Consider the following 22,771-nt stretch of genomic DNA (forward strand, 5'->3'; position numbering starts at 1 on the left):
AGTCATAGTCAAGTCAGCACACTGACACACTGGCAGCTGTTGTTGCCTGTTGGGCTGCAGTTTGCCATGTAATGATTTGAGCATATTTTTATGCTAAATGCAGTACCTGTGTGGGTTTCTGGACATTATGTCATAGTTTTGTGTTGTTAATTGATTTCCAATAATATACATTTGCATAAAGCAAGCATATTTTCCCACTTCCATGTCAATAAGAGTATTAAATACTTGACAAATCTCCCTTTAAGATACATTTTGAGCAGATGGAACATTGTATTTGTGTTAGGTGTAATATGCCTCCAAGCACTAGGGGGCGTGTATGGTGCAGCAAGAGGCTGCAGCCTCAGGTAGCTCAGGTGCTGCTGATTAGGAGAAGTGGTCTGTGTTTTGAGTTGTTCTGTGAGCTCGTGGGTTTTGTGTCTATCAAAGGACAAACTGTGGGCCTTTTTCTGCCTCAACCGAGAGATTAAATGTTATTAGAAGCGACGGATGGACTTGATTGGTAAGTAAACGCCATGTTATGAAGTTATTGGAGCTCCGTTTGTTTGGAGCACATGTCTAAACAACACTCAGCAGCCACCAGCGGCTAAAAGGAGGACGTCAGTCACTACAATTAAGTCAAAAACTGTTTCATTGTGGATCATTGTCGTCAGGCCACCTAAAAATCCAACACCCAAAAGCATTGATTGAAAAAAAATAGACAATTTACAAAAGGACAGAAAGACTCAATAACTTCCCACAGCAGCCATTTCTACATGCAGGGTAAACACAGGTGTAATTCAAACCTTAATTGGCTCTGTTCCATTTAGGTGGGCCAGGGGTCTGGTATTTTGCATGCTGGCTCACTGGAATGGCTGACACTAAATCGCATAATTTAAGTTTATTAATTAAATGTGTTTACACTACATGTCAAAATGGCTGCAGTGAAAAGGACATATTAAACAAATTGTCTAAACTAAAAACAACAACTATTGTTTACTTGAGTGATGGAGACTGTGTAAATGAGGTTAAATGTACATTTGGCAAGTTTATTAAAAGTGAATTAAAAGCCAGTACTCTATTCATTTATGGAGCCATGCAAGTCACTGCATTTTACCCAACACTGTCTTGCAAATATTTCAGAATAAAAGCCTTGTGTTATCAAATGAAGGAATTCTGTCCACAGAAAAAAAAATGCTAGTGCTTTTATCATGAAACAGAAATGGGAAGTGTTGAGTTAAAAATAATAATAATAACAATAATAATTAATAATTTAGGTCGAAACAATAAAAAAGGTCACAATACAGTATGTCGAAAAAATAAAAAAAAGTCATAGTATAGTATGTTGAATTTTTTTTTAAAAGTCATAGTACACTGCGTCAAAAATAAGTATTTATATAGTATGTCAAAAACATAATGGTACAGTATGTCAAAAAACTAAAGATGTCATAGTATAGTATGTCGAAAAAAAGTCATTGTATAGTAAGTCTTAAAAATAAAAGTCAGTGTAGTATGTTGAAAAAATAAAAAGTGATAGTATAGTAAGTTGAAAAAAAGTCAAAGTATAGTATGTTGAAAGATTTAAAAAAAAGCCACAGTATAGTTTGTCGAAAAAAATAAAAAGTCATAGTATAGTATGTCAAAATGAATTTAAAAAGTCATAGTATGAAAACAATACAAAAAAGTCATAGAAGTACATCAAAAAAATTAAATAAAAAGTCACAGTATAAGTAAGTATTAGTCATTGTATAGTCGAAAAAAGAGTCATAAAAAAGTCATAGTATAGTATGTAGAAAAAAGAGACCTCTTGATTTGTGTCCCCTGTGCATGGGGCCTCTGGCAATGTGTTCCCTTTTTTTCCACATTGAAGGTGGCAACCCTAGGATTTGCTGTTGGCTTGGCAATGATCATTTGGGTTATAATAGGAGTAATTAAAACTCATCAATTTAATGATGCATGCACAGGTTCTCCTGTCAGATTGTAAAATATAGTATTACCATCAAAAAGAGCATGCATTTGTTATGTTGACCACTAGGTGTCACTCTATCACACATGGGACCAATGCAGCGAAGAAGAAAATCCTTGTTATTGAAATGCAGCAAGAGGGAGGGTCGTGTCTAGAAGGTAACCCACAATTTGGGGAAACTCTCGCGAGATGGTTATGGTTAGGCATTGACCTCGAATAGTTAAGGTTAGGAGAGGTCAGGGGTCTGCAACATTTACTATCAAAAGAGCCATTTCAGCCAAAAATAATAAAAGAAAATCTGTCTGGAGCCGCAAAACATTTGAGCGTTGTGATGAAGGTAACTCAGTTTATAGTCTAAGTAGCCTATATAGTATATAAGTCTAATGCAGTGAGGGCCAAAGTGCAAATGTACTACGGAGTATTACGGCCACATTGAGGGAAAAAACATCTGAGATTTCGAGTATAAAGTCACAATATTCAGAGAGAAAGTTGGAATGTTACGAGAATAAAGTCATAACTTTACGAGAAAAAAAATCGTAATATTATGAGAATAAAGTCATAATATTACGAGAAAAATAAGTCTTAGTATTAAGAGAATAAAGTCATAACTTTACGTCAAAAAATGTCGTAATATTAAGAGAATAAAGTCATAACTCTACGAGAAAAAAGTTGTAATATAACGAGAATAAAGTCATAACTTTACGAGAAAAATAAGTCTTAATATTAAGACAGTAAAGTCATAACTTTACCAGAAAATAAAGTCATAATATTATGAGAATAAAGTCAGAACTTTACGAGAAAAAAAAGTCGTAATATTACGGGAATAAACTCATAACTTTACGAGAAAAAAATAAAATAACACGTAACATTACTACTTTATATTATGACTTTATTCTTGTAAACCTATGACTTTAAACTCGTAATATTATGACTTTATTCTTGAAATCTCAGCTTTATTCTTTTCCTCAATGTGGCCCTAATACTCTGTCGTACCATAGACCTACAACAATGATAGATAAAATTGAAAATGTAAACAAAAAGTCATTCATTTCCACTATTTTTTTTTCCAAATCCACAGGGAGCCACTGGAGAGGAGCTAAAGGGCCACAGGTTGCTGACCCCCGAGACAGGTCGTCAAGGCAGCGAGTCTCGCGAGAGTTTTGCACGAGCTTTTGCGGGTTACCCTGCAGACAGGACCCAAGACCGGCGACAGGCTAAATCTGTGGAAGTGTGCTGGTAGGCGGCTAGAAAGCCCTACGATTTATCTCCCAACTCATGTATTAATGACATACTCAAGGTCTCAAATCGGATAAACGCCCACTAATATAGGAAACTGGGTGTGTTGGCTAACTAAGCGAGCTAACGTGAGCTGACTACAAAGGGGATATTAGCTAGCCATGCTAACTAGCTAGCTGCTGCTACAACACTGTATCTATAGTTACACCGGAATCATGAGTGAAGATGACAACTCGGCATCAGCAAACAAAGACAAGGAGTCGACTCTCTTGCTCACTAAAGACGGACAGAGGTACTACGTGAGTAAGAGCGGAGTGGTCGACAGTAGAAATGTGATAACGCCGCACGAACCGGAGAACAACGTCTCCTCCTCTTACGACATGGATGATCCGGACGAGGAGAGCGACGTGTTGGACACTTCGGATCCCAGAGACAGCGCCGCCAGCCCGGAGGAACTCAACGACGAGGACACGTCGGAGGGCGACAGCGCTCCCAAACAGTGCACCTACGAGGGATGCACGGAGACCACCACGCAGGTGGCCAAGCAGAGGAAACCCTGGATGTGCAAGAAACACCGCAACAAGATGTACAAAGACAAGTACAAGAAGAAGAAGAGTGATCAGGCCATGTCCAGTGGCAAACTTGATGTGAGATTAATAAGATTCATGGATAGTTTCATATCTAAATGCATTAATTTGTTTTATTTATCTTTATTTTGTGAGATTAATAAGCTTCTAAGCTAGTTTATATCTAGATGCATTCATTTGTTATTTTTATTTTTTATTTTGTGGGATCAATAAGCTTCATAGATAGTTTCATATCTAGATGCATTCATTTTGTATTTATTTTTTTAATTTAACCTTTATTTAACCAGGTTAGTCCCATTGATATTAAGAACCTCTTTTCCAAGGGAGACCTGGCCAAGAACTCGTTGGCACATTTTTCCAGATTTAACTGAACCACGATCCCAAAGAAACCCAGTTAATTGCTTGTGTTTGCCTTTTTTTGTGTGTTAAGCAGGAAAACTCAGAGGAGCGGCCTGTGTCTGTGAACAAACAGCGACTGGGTGCCATGGGGGACCGGCCAGCCAGACCCTCCCTGATAGAACAGGTCCTCAACCAGAAAAGATTGGTAAGCCATAACTGGACACATTGACTGATTGTGCCATGACACAAGTACAGATATGTGACAAATTAAAGGACAAAACAACATAAAGTAAGGGCCACCAGAACAGCTGGTGCTGTTTGGCATATGATTTGCATTATTTCCATACTTGTCAAACTGTTCAGTGACCTCCCCTCCCTTCATATGTGTACCAAGGCCATGACCAGGAAAATGCCCCCTACTTCTAAGACAGCATCTGCATTTTATGAAGTAGTCTCAAAATGGTCACAAATCTGTATTACATGATCTACAAATTAAAATTAAGATTTACAAATGTGTACAACGATTTGTGCGTAATTTTGGATACTCACAAAAACGTGTTCCAATCTACACACAAATCAATCAATTTGAACACATATAAAGCAATATTACACCTCACAACCTGAATAAATATTCATATTTTTCATATATTTTTAAAAAGCTTCCGATATGCACGGATCAGGTTACATTTGTGTGTGGAGTTTTGAGATTATTTACACATCTCCAGCTCAAACGGATCCACAAATGCATGCTGTGTTTAAGTGCTAGTGGAAAACTGTGAAATCTAGTTATTTCGGTGAAATCACGTGTAATTTCAAAGTAGGAAAGACATGTTTTTAAATAGACAGAATAGCTTGCAACCCCTCAATTAGAACACATACATTTACCAACTATATACTCAATACAGTAGCATATAAATACAAAATATATGGTTTAAAAAAAACTACTGCTAGGTGTTGGAGTTGTTCTTCTGCAGACAGGAGATAACACCATTGCGGGGCATCCCTGTGGCTCATCCTCTCAAGTGAGTATAAGCTAAACCACCAGTTGTAAGAAAAACGTGTATGCTTAGCAATATGCGGCAAAAAAATGATTTTAGGACTATGCAGACCTATGTAACATTCCCTTTTTCCATCAATATAGACCTAACGTTACATGGCAGCAGCAGTACAGTGGAATAAACTAAATAGACAATCCTAAAATTGACTGAATCCAAATAATATATTTAAATTTATTGACACCCAATGAATTACTATTCTCTTACTTTTCCTCTTAAGTCTAATTTTATAGACTCACAGTTCACAGCTGTCATTTCAATAACATGAGAATATTTCAAGTCATGAAAGCTAAAGAGATAATTATTAGAAGATAAATATACTGCTGACAAACTAACACTAGAACAACAGACGCAGATATAGCTAACTACGTTATATTCATATTGCAAAAAAATGACTTTCCCACTTTGAAATTACACACAATTTCACCGAAAGCTCAGATGTCTCAGTTTTCTGCCAGTATTTAATCGCAGCATGCATTTGTGGCTCTGTGTGGAGCTGGAGACGTGAAAATTGTCTCAAAACACCGCACGCAAATGTAACCTGATCCGTGTGCACACAAGAAGCTTTTTTTCGAAAGCAAAAATGAGATGCGATGATCGGATCTGTGAAGTTGAAGCTAAAAATCTGTACGTAAAATATTGATGAGGTTATGTGTGACGTGTGGATTTGTAAAACTGTTTTACATTTGTTCAAATTGATTGGTAATTGTGTCGATTGGAACACGCATTTGTGAGAACCCAAAAATCGTAGTAGATATTTGTAAATCTTAATTTTCATATGTAGATCATGGTCATATTTGTGACCATTTCAAGACAAATTTTACTCCATAGCATTTGTTAACATTCTCCTAATTTATTCAGATTTTTCCTTTTAATATGTCATCTATCTGTATGACCAGTAGTGGGTAGCAACAAGTTACATTTACTCTAGTAACTTTTTGAAGCAAATTGTACTCGTCATAGTGGTTTTAATGAAGCATATTTTTTACTCTTACTAAAAAAATCTACTGATTTTTAAAGAAAAAAATCATTTCTTTTACTGCGTTACATTTGGTTGCATTCATCGCGCTACTGTTATGTATTATTTTATGCTTTCATGATCCGTTAAGAGGCGGTTGGTACAGGGCCCAGGTCTGCTGGCGCTCTGTTATCCTAACGCTGCCACGCCTCCACATGAAGCTACAGCAAGACGTTCACGTTATGGCTTTCAAATAGCGCTAGCAGCTAATATTTACAAATGAATTAACCGCCCGAGGTACAGAGGAGAGCAGTAAGTGTGTCCATTGTGTTAATAATGCTAAGTTTAATAGCCTACACACCCAGTATATCATGCTTCAAAACTACCACTACTCCTGTTTTCTGTTGTAATGTAAATATTCAAGCTAACGGTCTGCATTTAACTAATCATGATTTTTGTAGCCTGATGGAGAGAGACAGAAATGTAGGAACCAAATTATGCACATGAAAAAAGAATACTTTTATTTCATGTGGATATAATATAACTGATGTAATATTTCAACCCCAGATCGTCTTCCTCAGGTCAAAGTGAAGTGAACACACCTGTATTTAATAGTCTAATTAATTAATGGTTAAACATCACAGTATAATCTCCTAATTAGACTAAATGAGTCATTTGATATGAGACATTTTCATATTTGCTGATTTATTTGCCAAATTATAAATATAATATAGGAGACAACAAGCAAATAACATCATTGAAAAAAATCTTTACTTATTGGTGTACTTAATAGTACTAGTAGACTATAATATTAATATATTTTCTGATCACACTTGTAATATTGTCTGGTGTATATGTGAAAGGTTATCTAATCAGGAAATGATGACTTGTCATTTTATTACAAATAAATAGGTGTATGTTCACTTTTTGAACTTTACCTGAGGAAGACAATCTGTGGTTGAAATTTTTTTTTTTTTTGCAAAGTAACTTTTACTTGAGTACAGTTTTTGGCTACTCTACCCACCACTGTCCTTATTCCAACAGTTATATCTGTTTTTTCCTCATTGTAACGGTTGCTTTCCTCAGGCTTGGTTATAGAGCACTATCCAAATGACTTGCATGCATCTGCTAAGTATCTAAGTGAATATGTTTGACAGCCAATGTGTTTTCTTGTGTTCTTCCACCCGGACTGGGAGACATCAGGTTTTAATGTGTAGACATTTTAGCACAAGGCGTTCTCTTCCCTGCAAAGGCAGAACCAGACAAGTAGTATCTACAGAAATATTTGTTGTATTTTGCTCTGAAATTTGAATGTGTGCGTTTCCTCCAGTCGCTGCTCAGAAGTCCCGAGGTGATCAGCTTCTTGCAGCAGCAGCAGCAGCTCCTTGCCACACAGAGCCGCAGCCAATCACAACAACAGCAGCAGTTCCAGGGCTGTTGACGCCGGCCGGTCAGTGTTTTACCTTAGTATTTGTGATGTATAGAGAGCACTGAAGAAACACTGGCATATCATGCGTTAATGGATAGTAACCGTACACTGTAAAAAATGAATTTCCCCAGCCAGACAGCCTTGCCGATTAAAGAATAACATGGTAATCAAGGGACGTTTTTAAGGCCTAGTGAGACTGGTTGACTAAACTAGGGCTACGTTCACATTACAGGCAAATGTGGCCCAAATCCGATTTGTTTTTTCACACTGATGTTAGATATGGGTCACTTCAAACATGAATGTCTAGGCAATGAATGTAGCCCAAGTGAACTGATCTAAATCCCTTAAAAGGCGTGAATTTCTGACCATGTTTGGTGCTATTTTTTTCACGTTTACTTGTTGTGAATTTACTATTTAGTTCCCATTCTTTGTGTTAGTCACTTTCTTCATGCGACAAGTAAGGGATAATGTACTATACATTACACGGCTTTGTTGAATACTCAATTCTGATTGGTCAATCACGGCGTTCTACGGTCTGTTATTTCTTCATAGCATTCTTAAGTAAGTAGCCATGTAATAAGTGGGATAATGTACAGCGAGCAGGTCATTGTTGTGAAATAAATCCCCTTCAGGGCGATGCAAGACCCGCCTTTATTTCACAACAATGACCTGCTCGCTGTACATTATCCCACTTATTACATGGCTACTTACTTAAAGAATGCTATAAAGAAATAACAGACCATAGAACGCCGTGATTGACCAATCAGAATCGAGTATTCAACAAAGCCGTGTAATAATAATGAAGACATTGGTTTATAATTGTCTAGTCAAAGTTATTCAGATGTTTAAGCCTCTGTCATGAGTTTCTTTGTGTCTCCTATGTGATACTTTTGTTTTCTCAATGAATTATTCACTTTGTTTGCCTCTTTTGAACATGAACTTGTTACATGTGACAATCAATTGTGTATTGCATGTCTGGAGTGTCTTTTTTTAGTCACGTGGGGCTTTTCAGGACTTGTTTTTAACACAAGATTTTATATCCCTGTTTATCTGAAGCTGTTGCACAAACAGTTAATCCTAACTGTATACAAAAAGGAACCCAAATCAAGTTTGGTGGGATTAATATTGGTCATGCTAACTGTACTGTACGTTGTTCCTGTGTGTTTATGTTGAAGTGTATATCCTGCTGTGAATATGAGTAAAATTATGACGCTTATAATTGCAGTGATGCTTTGTTCTTTAACATAAGAAAAATAACTATATATATATATTCAAATGTTGTAAAATGTGGATACTTAAAGAAAAAAACAACTTTAATGGAACCAGTAAAAAGCAAAAAGTACATGAAGTCAAGTAAGTCAACACATGGAAATACAGTAAATACAACCGTAATAACATTTACAGCACGTATAACACACGCCTTTGAGTACCTACAAATTTATCCCATTTTTATGGAGTGCAGTTAATGTCCCAATGAAAATAGAGTGCTGCAGGAATGAGTCCTAAAACTCAGAAATAAGTTAACATTTTAGCACTTCCGGTTCCCTCGTCACAAAGTCAATGGGTTTTTTGTTAGAAGCCTGAAATAAGGTCTGTGGTTAACACAAGCTTAAGAGATTTTAATGTTTTGTTCTACGATATAAAATAAATTAAATACCCAATTAGTAGCTTTTACGTGTCCTATAAAAGACAGTGGCTAATGGGAGTACTAAACGTCCTCATGCTTTTGTTTATAGCCTACCGTTAGCTTTTTACTTCCGGGGATTGCATTTACTCTTCAAAAATCATAACCCGTGCAATTCTACCTTCCTGGTTGACCTACAAAAATACGTCATCCCTGCAGCATTCTAGAGAGAGACAATAAATACTTAATCAGTCTTACTGAAATTAAGGAACAATCATTTAACTACATGAGCTGTAATTGAAATTCACTCACGTTTTTTCAGTTTTATGTGACAAAGCTGTGGGTAATGGATACTTTTGGTAATTTTGTTTGAGATGTAAAGACAAGGCCCGTAGGACAGAAAACCTGGACATATCAGAATCTACGACTACTTGTATGAAGGGCCAACAGCACAGACGTGTGTCCATGTTATGATACTGAAGAAATGGGGTTGTGCGGGGAGCCCATCTGTGTGAGGACCTTGTCCAGCCACTGCAGGGGCCCGTGCAGGTGTACCTCGATCCAGCAGGGGGTGCTGGTCACATCTTGACGGTGGTATTCAGCACCCCAGCCCTGAGGGGAACACAACCATAAATATCTCAGCTGTGCATGTTGACAGTTCAGTTAACTATTAAAGTTAATGGGTGCTAAGTGAACAAGTGTAATCCCAGCTTGTGTGCAGTAGAATCTGACATGCTCAACAGCACATCAAGTCCAAAATAACAGCATATTAAGTTACGGTGATAAACTTTGAGTGGATATCCAACCCTTCTTATTTTAGCCACATAGGTATCAAGCAGAACCGTTGGCCAAAGGATGATCACCAACTGCATTTCTGTGGCTACATGTCGCCTATTCCCAATTGTGTCATTTTAAAAAAGAAAGCTCAGTACCTTAACAAAGCTCATGCGGATGGTACACATCTTAGTGAGCTCATAGACGACCTCAAATCCGTGGTTAACAGACTGGGCGAGCAGCTGGGCGAACAGCTGGTTGTTGAAGATCTTGAGGCTGCAGCCGCTGGGGATCTTACACACGGTGGTGGCGTGGAAGCCGTGCTGGAAATTACAGTTGCGGCTCTGGACGAAGATGCTGCTGTCGCTCAGACACTCCGCGTACACCTCGCCGCCCACATAGTACAGGTGTAAACCTGAGAGGAATGGAGGAGAAAATCAAATAAGTCTTAAATGACAAAGTCAAGACCAAGTGAATTAACAACTTTTAAGTGTTTTGCTAAAAGCAAACCCCGGTCCTTTTACTGTGATGCAAACACTTAAAATGTCACAGCATGTCAAAGGGCATAAAACCTGCTTTTATCCAAGAAAACATGTAATCAGAGATATGCATATTCAGTCACTTCATTGTATACAAACTGCTGTGTTTTTCTCGTATTCTGCCAGAGGAAAACCACAAATGGCATCTATGCTTGTAAATGAGGAATGTCTGAGTAGTGTCCGTAGTGTCTGTGAGTTGGGGACTAACTTCCCTCAACCCTTTTTGTCATCCCTATCATTCAAAACCACAGAGTGCGTGCAGTTTACTTGATGTCTGTCCAACAAAGGCGGCTTTCTAAACTCTTACCATGAGAAAAAACAACAACATTTGGCCTGAAGTGATGTGATTTCTTACAAAAGACACACTCACATCTTTAGAAAAATGTTGGATGTGGATTAATTTTTGCAAACAAACCTTCCCCTCATTTAGGAATGCACCGATTGTATACATTATATACTGGAATTTTAATTCCTGTTCAAGTTTTCACCAATCTGTTGCAGCATTTATACGTTTTTTTTTAACAAGTTGCTGATGTACGATTTATTATTTTAATAATAACTAACAATTCAGTAAATTTATATCTACGTATTTTGTTTTACAAAGTTAAAAAAAGCAATGTTTAAGTTAAGCCTGATGTTGCCTTACACATAAAAGAACGATTCCAGTCACCTCCATAGTGAGGCATACAGCTTATTAATTAAACACTGGTATCGGATCGGTACTCGGTATCGGGACTGAAAGAGTTAGATCGGTGCATCCTTACCCTCAGTTCTTGATTTCACCCAATGTATGATGGGCACAGTCCATATGAAATCCATTAAGAAATTATTCAAAAGGCTGTGTTCTGATGGATCATTATTTTATGTGTAAGGCAACATCAGGCTTGACTTAAACATAACTTTAACTTTGTAAAACAAAATGTAACAAACAAATACATAAATTTACTGAATTGTTATTCATTATTAAAATAATAAATTGTACACAAGCAACTTGGTAAAAAAAAATCCTCCAAATTTAAAGGAATTACAATTCAAGTCTAAACTTTTTCAATGCAGCAACAAATTGGTCAAAACTTAAACAGGAATTCAATAGTTCAATAATTCACGATACCGGATCCAGCTATTTGAGTCAGTATCGGCCCGATATCCAATCCAGTATCGGTGCATCCCTAGTCCGGATATGAATTATCTGCATGATTCGTTGCAGCCTACCTTTGCCTATGTGCCTGCGTGTGTGTTCGATGGTGGAGTTGCGGTTGACATTGGACAGCAGGCCGAGGCAGAAGCGGTTCTTGTTGTTGGATGGGTCTGTGAAGCCGTCCACCAGGACGCTGCGGGACGATGCGTGGAAAGTCTCCCCCACCCGGTTGTTGAGCTCGTAGTAAGCTACTGAACACCAGTACTCTGGTTCTTCGTAACATACGGGCCGTAAATCTAAACAGGACCACAAGGAAGGGTTGACTTAGAGGTGGGTGTTAAGGATAAAATATGCTATGCAAGAAATTCTTAGTCAACTAACACTCAATCGACAGATCTGTAAAACTGAGGTTCTCCATAAAGAATCACACAAAAGCAACACTTTAAATCTTGCGTTTACCAGAAATTTGCTCATAAGTTTCTTGGAAATTAATCATTCTGCATGAAAAGCATAAAAAACAACTAAAGAAATAGACTATGAACAAAACAACTTTTTAGTTGACTAATCGACTAAGAGTGGACAGCCATAATTACCTGCAGTGGTAAAAATACAACTGGAGGTATTAGTGCCTCAGTATAAACAGTATAACAACATCGCTGTCTGACACATATCTATCATCTCATGCTGTAGTAACTAAAGACTTTTAGTCGTTACTGGCTGCTAATTAGTCTGTATTGTTCAGATATGTGCTCTGAACAAACAATATACAAAGTTCTAATACTTTATATCATGGCGTATATATTTACCAATAATGTTCATCCATGTCCGTCGCTTCTAATAAGTTTTAATCCCTAAATTAAGACTTAAACACCACACAATGTCGTTTGAAGCAGTCAAAAACTGTTTGCTCCTTCCAATCAGCAGCACCTGAGGTAGCTGGCATGTGGCCTGCATTACCTCCTAGAGGCCAGCCTCTGTCTACATCATACCTAGTGCTTGGAGGCATATTACACCTAACACAAATAAAATACCACAAATAAAATACATGGCTCCTACACATGGTATTTATAGCTTGGTACTTAATATGCATAAATACTAAGGCTGTCAATCGATTAAATTATTTAATCGCAATTAATTGCATTATTTTCCATAGTAAATCATGATTAATCGCACATTTTTTATCTGTTCAAAATGTACCTTAAAAGGGAGATTTGTCAAGTATATACATAGTATATATTATACTATATTATTAGAATCAATTAACAACACAGAACAATGACAAATATTGTTCAGAAACCCTCAAAGGTACTGCATATAGCATAAAAAATATGCTCAAATCATAACAAGGCAAACTGCAGCCCAACAGGCAACAACAGCTGTCAGTGTGTCAGTGTGCTGACTTGACTATGACTTGCCCCAAACTGCATGTGATTATCATAAAGTAGGCATGTCTGTAAAGGGGAGACTTGTGGGTACCCATAGAACCCAGTTTCATTCACATATCTTGAGGTCAGAGTTCTAGCTTTAAGACTGAGCCCGTTATGACCTAAAAATAGCTAAGTTGCGTTAATGCGTTAATGAAATTGGTGGTGTTAAAACTAATTTGCGTTAACAGGTTATTATCACGTTAACTTTGACAGACCTAATAAATTCTACTTTATTTATATGCACTTCTATTTCCTGCATATCTCCTGTTGTGTGAACGTAAGTTACCTCTGTGCGGAGCAGAAAATATGAGTTTGACGGGTTCTGTGGAGTTGCTGGGCTTCACCTCGTCTTTAGGGCTCGTCTCCATCATGCTGTACGGAGGCGGGGGAGTCTCTGCTGGAAAAGCACGTAAACAAATCACAGGATGGGAAAAGTAGTTGATGTGAACTCATCAGAGACTAGAGGTCATGAATAAAGTCAGAAACCTGCTGGCGTGACAGGTGCTTTTCACATAGACTAACACTTAAAAGCTTGTTGTTTTGATTCCTACCTGTGATGTGATACGGACTGCCAGGCTCTGCAGAGCTGTTGGGGGAGGTGGGGTAACTCTGTGAGGTGGGAGACTGGACGAGGGAGGAAGAAGGGGAGGAGGTGAAGGAGGAGCAGGGCAGCGCGGGGAAGGAGTCCGGGTAGGTGGCATTCTGCGGCATCAGAGGCTCGTTGTGGAGGGAGGCGTTCCTGAACTTCGCCAGTAAACTGTGTTGAGGGTTGAACTCGCTGTGGCGTGGGACCAGAACCGGTGGCAGCACTGAGAGGAGACGAGAGAAAAGGGAAAGAAAAAGGTAGCGAGGGAGCCGACAGAGACAAAGAGACTCAGAGCAAGACCAGATGCTGTTATAAGAGATCATATTACTGCAAATCCTTTTGGCTCGGGAACACTGTATCAGATCAAATGTCCCGTCTCTGTTTGGGAACCCACAAAAGATTTACTGTAAGGGCTGTCAAAGTTAACACAATAATAACGCGTTAAGGCAAATTTGTTTTAACGCCACTAATTTCTTTAACACACAGGTTGTAGCAGGCTCAGTTTTAAAGCTTGCGTGAAGATGCTGGCATCATATGAAACTAGAAAACCATGTCATATTAGCTTGTCGGGAAGGAGGTTAAATAACGCTCCAAATTTAGGCTTAATTTCGTCAAGGAAAAAATGGCATGGCCATTTTCAAAGGGGTCCCTTTACCACTTAGCTCAACTTAAGGTACATTTTAAACTGAGAAAAAAAATGTGTGATTAATTTGCGATTAACTATGGAGAATCATGCGATTAATCATAAATTAAATATTTTAATCGATTGACAGCCCTCAGTAAAACTCAACAATGACCTTATTTTTTTTTTTTACAGCAAATTTAGAAGGTGTTCTCTGATATAATGTGTGTACCTGGAGTCTCCACGCGCCTGTAGTGGTAAGGGTTGACGCAGATGTCTTTCTGCTTGGAGCCGAAAGCGAACTCGCAGCACTCCAGGGCTTTCAGCTCGTGGTGGGACTGCAGGTCAGGCCAGCGCCATACCCTGCAGTAGATGACATGGGGCAGTCCCTTCCTGTGGGACACCTGCAACCTCCCGTCCAGCGACCGAGGAATCGTCACGCACTTGCCTGAAGGATTCAAATGAAAACAGCACGGACCTCAATACATTTTGAAAGAGACCTGCAGATTGTGTTGCGTTTAAACTTCTCTTGTTTGAAGCCTTGATCTTTTGTTACCATGGTGATTAGACAGAAATTAGCACTTTGCACTGTGTCTTTTCTTTTCTTGAGTATGAAAAGTAGGCAGCTAATACCTCTCATGCACTTTTAAAATGGAAGTCTGCAAAGTGCAAGAAGATCATCAGCAGCTTCTAAATCCAACAGACACTCTGCTGTACTTTTGTATTTATATACTGTATGTTCAGATAGTTACTGGGGTGATCTACTTGTACCAAATGTCTATCTTCACTTAACCTGATGGTGTTGCATTGTAAATCACAATACATGAGATTTTTTAAAATCATATTTTAAACATAAATGATAATCAGACTAGTATAATTTCACTTTTCAGGCTTTTAGTAATATGATTTCTTTCCATAGCAGCTCAGAATAGTGTGAAACCTGTGACCTCACAGGTATGAAACATCCAAAAATGACATTATCTTGTGTTTTGTCCACTTTCCTATCCTGTAAATCGTCTTAAGGCCCCTCGTGTTTATCTTGTGACCTCCTGGACTAGACAACTACTACTGAATGAATGAAATTGTGATACTTACTGGGCTGTCCAGGGCAACTGAGGGCTCTCTCCAACTCCTCCATGGCCCCCTTCTTCTTCTTTAGTTTCTTCACTAGAGAGTCCACAGCCTTTTCCGCCCACTTCTCCTCCTCATCCCCTTGCTTCCAGCCGAGCAGGCGCTTCACTGCCGGGCTGGTGAAGGAGAATAGGGATGTAATGGAGGAAGAGGAGTTCATTATGAGCTGGATAAATGGGTGGCGAGATGAGGTGATGGATGCTGTTAAAGGGATAAAAGTTCCCCTGAGGACAGGAGCGAGGAGGCAAATAATAAGAAGCCAGGACAGGAGTAAGGATAAAGGAGGTAGCGTGGTGAGTCTGTGTAAACAGCGGCTGTTTTTGTCGTGTTCCGCTGTTACTTCCAAGCGGCACTGGTGGAGGAGCACAAACTCTAAATCCCCTCTCTGTGTTGGCACAAATGGGATCCGGCAGCTCTGGATTTGAAGCCTCCTGCAGGGAAGGTTATTCCTCACACAGTCAGAAATCCAGGTCAAGTTTCAATCATCTGGCAAGAGAAGAGAGAGATAGTATTAACTGTTAATTTAGCTTAAACCAGATGCATGGTTGGAGAATAAGTTCAGTTATTAGGTAGAAAAGAGACCTTGGGATTTCATCATGAGGGGAATTTATCCAGAATGAAATCAAAGACTGAGCAAAATCTACTCATATTTAACAATCTGGGCATTAGAGGTGGATTTCTAGAATAAGGAGGCTGTGTCAGCAGGACAATGATACATGCCTGCATCTAACTGATCTCCCCAAGGTTGTTATTTTCTATAGAGAAAATGAAATGTGTACCAAAAAGAAAGAGCAGGGCAAGATGGCCAAAGCTCATTTCTAGATTCACCAACAATGAGGAATGTCCTTTCTGGCCTCTGTTTCTATGATCATGCCACTGACGCCCAGGAGCCATACTGTCTGGCCAGAACACATCACAGGACAGGAGGGGGAGAGGGAGAGAAGGAGGGAGGCAGACAGACGGAGAGAGAGAGAGAGAGAGAGAGAGGAGAGAGCTCTCCCTGTTTATTTCTTCTAGTTTTTTAGATGGACAGAAAGAGACAAAAGTGTTTAGTCTATTCCATGATCACAGAACCTTTTAGTGTGCATCACTCCAGCTGCCCCACCTTGCTGATAAATCAAACTTTTCCCAAATATTCATACAGTATGTCAGTAAGTATATGATGGTGATCTACTTGTTTCATCTCCTTTAGCAGAGAGGTTTGACCCAAATTTTATGTAGCAATGTTGTAAATCACTTTTGCATTGCTCGTTCTGCTCTTTATGCGCGCCTGTTTGTTTATGCGCATCCAAAAAGACCCTCAAGACAAGCAAAGAGTTCATAAAAGGTAAACTGGAAGAAGCTCTTTTAACCACAGCTTTTGGCTCAGACACCCTATTATTTTACAAAATACACAACAGAACTACATTATGGTTATATTTTATAGTTGTTTTTTTTGCATATTTTGTATAGATTGTTTGTAAAAACAAGTTAAATAAAATGGAATCATAAGAAAAATGCTTTTACATTTTTACTTTCTTCTGGGTTGAAGCAACAAAGATACTCTTCACAAAAGCATTTAGTGTTCATCACTTCCAGCAGCCCCACCTTACTGATAAATCACTCAAACTTTTCCCAAATATTCATACAATAAAGTATGTTTTAATAAGTTAGGTTTATGATGGGGGATCTACTTGTTTTTATCTCCTGTAGCAGAGATGTTTAACTTAAAGTTTTTTTGTATTTATCACTTTTGCATGCTTGTTCTGCTCTGTTTGTTTATGTGCATCTAAAAAAAAACTCTAAACAAGCAAAGAGTTCATAAAAGGTAAAGTGGAAGCTCTTTTAACCACATCTTTTGGCTTGGACACTCTATATTATTCCAAAAATACACAACAAGAACCACATTAAGAGTTTCCACTTAAATCTGAGACTTTGCAGAGATGGATCTGAAAATACACACAGGTAATAAGTAGTGTGTGAATCCGCATACCTTCATTATGTCCTGTGCTTATGTGACCAAACACTGCATGGCTAACCCGCAGACACAAACAAGACAGCTGGGGGTTTACAATGACAGCAAAAAAAAGCGCACCAGCTCAATGCGGCATCAGTCTGCCGCTGGTGCTTTATGGAGGCTGGCGTCACTCAGTCTGCAGGCTCAGATAGGCTAATTACCTAATGCTTTATCACCAGGACACCCCTGCCCAAAAAAGTAAACACGCCAGCTTCCTTTTTACTACGACAGCAACGAGTCATTTTACTGCTACACAAATCCAGGACCTGCCCTATATAACCTCTAAACGCACACCTTGACCTTATAGTGTAAGCTGCAATATGGGACCAGAAGTATAATGGCATATCCATAATCATCCTAGAAGATGTCAAGTACAAAAGAAACCCGTAATAACACTTAAATGTGTGCTCACAATAGTAGACTTATCTATTGATTACTGATCTATCCTCAGTTATAACATTATTATTCTATTTGTCTAAACCCACTTATGTCAATATATGAAAATAATATATTAGAATATTTCATCAACAAACAGTTGCACATTATTAGATAAGTATTCAACAACAACTATCTTAAATATTCAACTTGGCAACAAATCCACAACGACATATGACATAAAAAATATTATACAAACTATACAAAGTGTGTTTATGTACTCACCGCTGTTGTGATAATAACATGTGCACCGCAGACAGCCAGTGTGCGTGTGGAGACTTCCCTGTAGTCTGTAGTATAGGTCGAGCCAGCACACTGCAACAGAGAAGGTGTGTGTCTGTTTGTTTGTATACGTGCGCGTGTGTGTGTGTGTGTGTGTTAGAGCGTGTGTTGACGTCGAATTGTCAAGTCAGCCTCAATACATACTGCATCCAGTTCAACGTTTCAAAATAAAAGCGTTGTTGATTAAATGTATAGCCTATGTGTTGCAAGGTGTCAGCCGAAAACAAAAATAATTAGCCTGTTCAAGTAGACCTAGAGATGCTCGTGTCATAAATGATGTCATAAATACAAAAATAAAAAAATAAAGGAAATAAGAGAGGTATGGGGGCTATAATTTCCATTTATGTTATAGGTTATATGATTTTTACATATCCTATTTGTAGCCTACACACCATTAGATGGTGATGGTGACAAATTTTGCTGCATAAAGAAAGGGCAAGATCTTTATTTTTTATATACTTAAGAAATAATTTTCAACTCATCAATAGCTAATTACAACAAAATATTATTATTTTTCATAATATCTTTTGTTGCTATTTTTGCAAATTCAGGATAGATTTTTTTGTAAAAAAAAACAAGTTAAATAACAATTAACAGTTCCAATGATAATTCTGCTTTAATACTTTTTTAAAAATGACATTCATAATTTTAAAATGAAATTAAATAAAAATGCTTTACTTTCTTCTGGTGTTGAAGCAACAAAGACATAGAACAAACATTGATGAATGGAACAACAAAAACATAAAATACATGTTATATTAGGAATCAATATTAAGTCATTTATCTATATTTAAAATAAGAGAATATAATCAGTAAATCACAGCATTATATAGGCTACATGTGAATTTACACAATCAATACATTTCTATATATTTTCATTTAGCAATTCATTAATATATAACTCACCACTTTCATGACTCCTGACACCTCAGCAATCTCCGCTTTTACTGTGAAGGCACAGTGACACCCCTTTCCGGTCCTGTGATGCTGGCAGTGTGCGTATTGACGCAGGTCTGCAGAGCCCGGAGCCTCCTCCGCTCCTCCAGCAGCCCCAGACCGAGCGAGCGCCACACAGCCTCGGCGGCGTCAGCCTGGCTGGAACCGCAGCGCAGCGCCTGCATGGAAGATCCCTCCGCCTCCCCCCCCACCCTCCTCCTGGAACTTTCCCAGGATTTCAGGGATTTCAGATTCAGGCGCCGCAGCTGCATCGTGAGTCTCATCCACGGTCCCACCTGAGCCATCCATGCCTCAGTCTCCCAGTCATTGGAGGCCAGGAAGAAGAAAAACAATCCCACCTGTTCCTCTTTCCAGACAACAATGAATGAATGGATAAGACACAACACATGCTGCAGTAGTCTTATAATGTTCTATACAGTGTGTCTGTGTTATCATTCTTAAAGTTAAATATCTATTTTTTTTGTATTATTCTTGTATTAATGCATGGTTAATTGGTAATAGCTCATAACATTAAAAGAGATAAATATCTATTCTTTGGTATTATTCTTTTATTAATGCATGGTTAATTTGGTTGCTCATATTATAGCTCATAGTAACATTAATAGAGATTAAGGTGCTTTATTCCCAGGCTATCTGAATGTTTAATTTCAGTAATTGTTTAACTTTTATATCAGAGTGTGAAGTTATAGCAATTCCAACTGTGACTTAATATAACATACCATTAATTAAATAACTATTTCGGCTATTATGTGTATGTGCACGTGCGCACACGCACTGCACCTGTAGCCTAAAAAAAAAAAGTGTAAAAAGGAGGAAACGTCCTCCACCAAGAATACAACAGTGTTTTGAAATCAAGCTTTTGTGTTTTTTTTTGTTTCTTTTCATCTTCTAATGGAAGTTGTGGCATTATCTATTGTCGGGAGCCATACTAGAGGTCTGTTCTCATTGCGGATGGATACGATCCTTTATTGGGAGTGCCGTGACTAGTCCAGTTAATGACGCAAGCCCCGGCTGGCGACAGTGAGTCTACAAGTTTGACATTTTCAGTTTACAGCAACTGCTGCGGAACGTAACAATACTCCAGACACCAAGTGAAAGCACTCTGGGGATCCTGTCAAAAAAACCTTTTTGTTTTCCAACCACCACCAGGTGGGTCATCATCATCAACATGCACCACCAGGATAAGCTATAAGCAACAAAAAAAGGTGGTGGTCTATCAAAGCCAGTGGTTTCCAAAAATGTGGTCTGAGGACCCGCAGGGGAGACGTGTGAGGAGGTCCCTTTGGTAAACCCAGGAGCACTTAATGAGCTGTTTGTTCAAGCTTTAGATATAAGCATAACAAGAAAACAACCAAATAAGACTTATTCTTATCATCTATTTAGGCTTCACATAAAAGTTTAAGTGAATCGGAGGCAGATCAATGAAATACCATCCTCATGTAAAATCTCGTCACCTTTTCCGGTGAAGAGTCCTGAGGCAGGAAACTAGAAAAAGAGCAGCCAGATTGTGATGCATTGGCTCTGTGCGTCGTGTCTGGTGGCAGACAGACAGACAGACAGGCAGGCAGGGCACACAAACAGGATGTGCTCCCCGGGGCTCCGAGAGGCCCCAGAGACATCCGCATCAGCGCGGAGCCTAGACCTCAGGCTTGCATAAGAAAACAGCAGTATGAAGAACTTCATTTACTCAGACCGCAAAAAATGCCTGCTGGCCAAGAAGATGTCCACGTGAGGTTTAGGAGACAAGCAAAGTGGATGACTTTGGTGATAAATTATGTAATCGTGAGTTTCCCCCACTCTCTTTCATGTCAAGAAACTCCTAACATTTATAACCCTCTAACAATTCATACAGCTGATCCCAACTAACTTCATCTGAGGATTTTAGCTTTTAAATCTAATTTTAAATCCTGCAGATTTCTTGTAATAATACACAAAAAAAAAAAAATGAAGGAACATTTTTTTAGAATGGCACACCTGTTCTACCATTATATATTTTATGTTGAACCAACATTAATGGTTTATAAGAGTGGCATTTAAAAACTGTAAGGGGACGCACACCAGAAGTGATGGTAGGATGCAAGGGATCATCTCACTCCCCAGCATTGGACGATTGATGGGCTGCCACTAGACACAAGGCACAAGGCACCTGATTGGACGAACGCTTTCCCTCATGAGCTGCTGCTCCCAGCTTCCAAACCGGAACCAACTAACGGCTCATTTGGACTATCACAAAAATAGTTCACCGAAATGTGTTTCTGAAAACATTTTATGGGAGAAATAAGCCGTGCAGTTGCAGAATCTGTCTTTATTTCGGATCGACGAGGGTTAGTTTAAAAGTTTCTTGGGAGTTTCCAGAGGCGGCGAGTCGCGCCGGATGCCCCTGATTTACATAAAGTAGCCTTCTTTATTGCTTTGAATTTGATGTTCAATTCTAGATTTATTTATTTATTTAGGTACTTTTTACTTTAAAACTTAGATGTGAATTAGTTATATAGTTTATAATAAAGTCAAAGATTACTAATTTCTGACAGTGTCTAATGTTTTTGCGGGGGGTGGGGTGGTAACGTCTATCAGCTTTTTCCAGCTCAAAACTATCGTTATTATATCGGTTAATCCACTATCTGTTGACCTCTATCTGCCATAAAAAAGTAAATTTTGTGCACTTTGTGTGATCAGGGGATTAGTTTAGCTAAGAGTTCTTGTTTGAATGGTCTGAAGCGTGAAGACGAGCAGTACGCTGACTGCAACTTTGTAGAAATTGATAGCTACGGTGGAGACTCGGTCATGGTTTAGGCCGGAGTGTGTTTGGGTACACAGACCTACACATGTTCGGCAGAGGAGGTCTAACGGCTGTAAGATACTGCAGTGAAATCCTGGAGCTTATTGTCAGACCATCTGCAAGGCGCTGTTGGTGCTGACTTCCTCATAATGCAGGATAATGCAGTGCAATCTAATGTAATGCGGTGTTAATGATTTTAACACCGCACACAGCTCGGGTGTCCGGGACCGTCCTTGAGGACAAAGTTCTCTCTGTGATAGACTGGCCGGCCAGGTCTCCTGACCTTAACCCAATCGAGCATGTCTGGGACATACTATCCAGGTGTGTTAGAGGCAGAAAAAATCCATCCAGGACATAGCCCAAAATGACATTGTACGGATCATCAGAAGGTATGCCAGAGTGTGTGAACATGAGCGGGAGGCACACAAGTTATTAGTGAACATTTGTGGTGAATAAATGTAATTTTACCTACAAATGACTAAGAATATGTTTTCAATCTGTTTTTGGTATTTTGAGGGTTCTTTAAGGGTGAAATTGTGTTGTTTTATTATCTTGGATACTGTCTCAAATTGAATAAATACAAATTATTATTTTGGCCATACAATTTTGGTAATAAAAAATATTATTTAAATTATATTTGTTCCTTTAATTTAGTTGAGTAGTGTATTTAAAAGATCTGTTCCTGAGACCAGTTCCCTCTGAAGGATGCCTGACAGAGACCCCGGTCCCTAATTTTGGAACCAGTGACCTAAGACGAAAGCAGAGCCGTACCATGCAGTGGAAACACGGCTATAGTCACACTGTGCTCCCTCCCTGTGTTAAGATAGTGCATCTACAAATGGAGTAAGATACCAAGCACTTGAAGAAAGATTACATTAACAGGGTGAGGCGCATACAAAGAGACTGGAGGCTGACTGATGGCAGATCAGAATACA

At 38.7% G+C, this 22,771-nt stretch overlaps 2 protein-coding genes across 4 annotated transcripts; one reads left to right on the top strand and one right to left on the bottom strand.

The window, feature by feature from the left end:
• The first annotated feature begins 332 nt into the window (after positions 1-332).
• Positions 333-9,234, top strand: rfxap (regulatory factor X-associated protein). 2 transcript variants are annotated; one of them, XM_074611056.1, is made up of 4 exons: positions 333-499; positions 3,021-3,825; positions 4,196-4,309; positions 7,448-9,234. In XM_074611056.1, exons 2-4 carry the CDS (start codon positions 3,394-3,396, stop codon positions 7,556-7,558), a joined length of 657 nt encoding a protein of 218 aa, XP_074467157.1. In that variant the 5' UTR covers positions 333-499; positions 3,021-3,393; the 3' UTR covers positions 7,559-9,234. The 2 variants fall into 2 exon arrangements, with proteins under 2 accessions (XP_074467157.1, XP_074467158.1); XM_074611057.1 differs by having other exon boundaries at positions 338-499; positions 4,199-4,309.
• On the bottom strand, positions 8,828-19,150 carry smad9 (SMAD family member 9). 2 transcript variants are annotated; one of them, XM_074611051.1, is made up of 9 exons: positions 19,007-19,150; positions 18,044-18,133; positions 15,352-15,873; positions 14,489-14,704; positions 13,600-13,857; positions 13,335-13,445; positions 11,696-11,917; positions 10,103-10,359; positions 8,828-9,782 (listed from the first exon to the last, which is right to left on the bottom strand). In XM_074611051.1, exons 3-9 carry the CDS (start codon positions 15,545-15,547, stop codon positions 9,639-9,641), a joined length of 1,404 nt encoding a protein of 467 aa, XP_074467152.1. In that variant the 5' UTR covers positions 15,548-15,873; positions 18,044-18,133; positions 19,007-19,150; the 3' UTR covers positions 8,828-9,638. The 2 variants fall into 2 exon arrangements, with proteins under 2 accessions (XP_074467152.1, XP_074467153.1); XM_074611052.1 differs by lacking the exon at positions 19,007-19,150 and having other exon boundaries at positions 13,335-13,442; positions 18,044-18,204.
• Between the last annotated feature and the right edge of the window lie 3,621 nt (positions 19,151-22,771).

Source organism: Sebastes fasciatus, chromosome 16 (assembly GCF_043250625.1).
Source record: "Sebastes fasciatus isolate fSebFas1 chromosome 16, fSebFas1.pri, whole genome shotgun sequence".
Lineage (NCBI taxonomy): Eukaryota > Metazoa > Chordata > Actinopteri > Perciformes > Sebastidae > Sebastes > Sebastes fasciatus.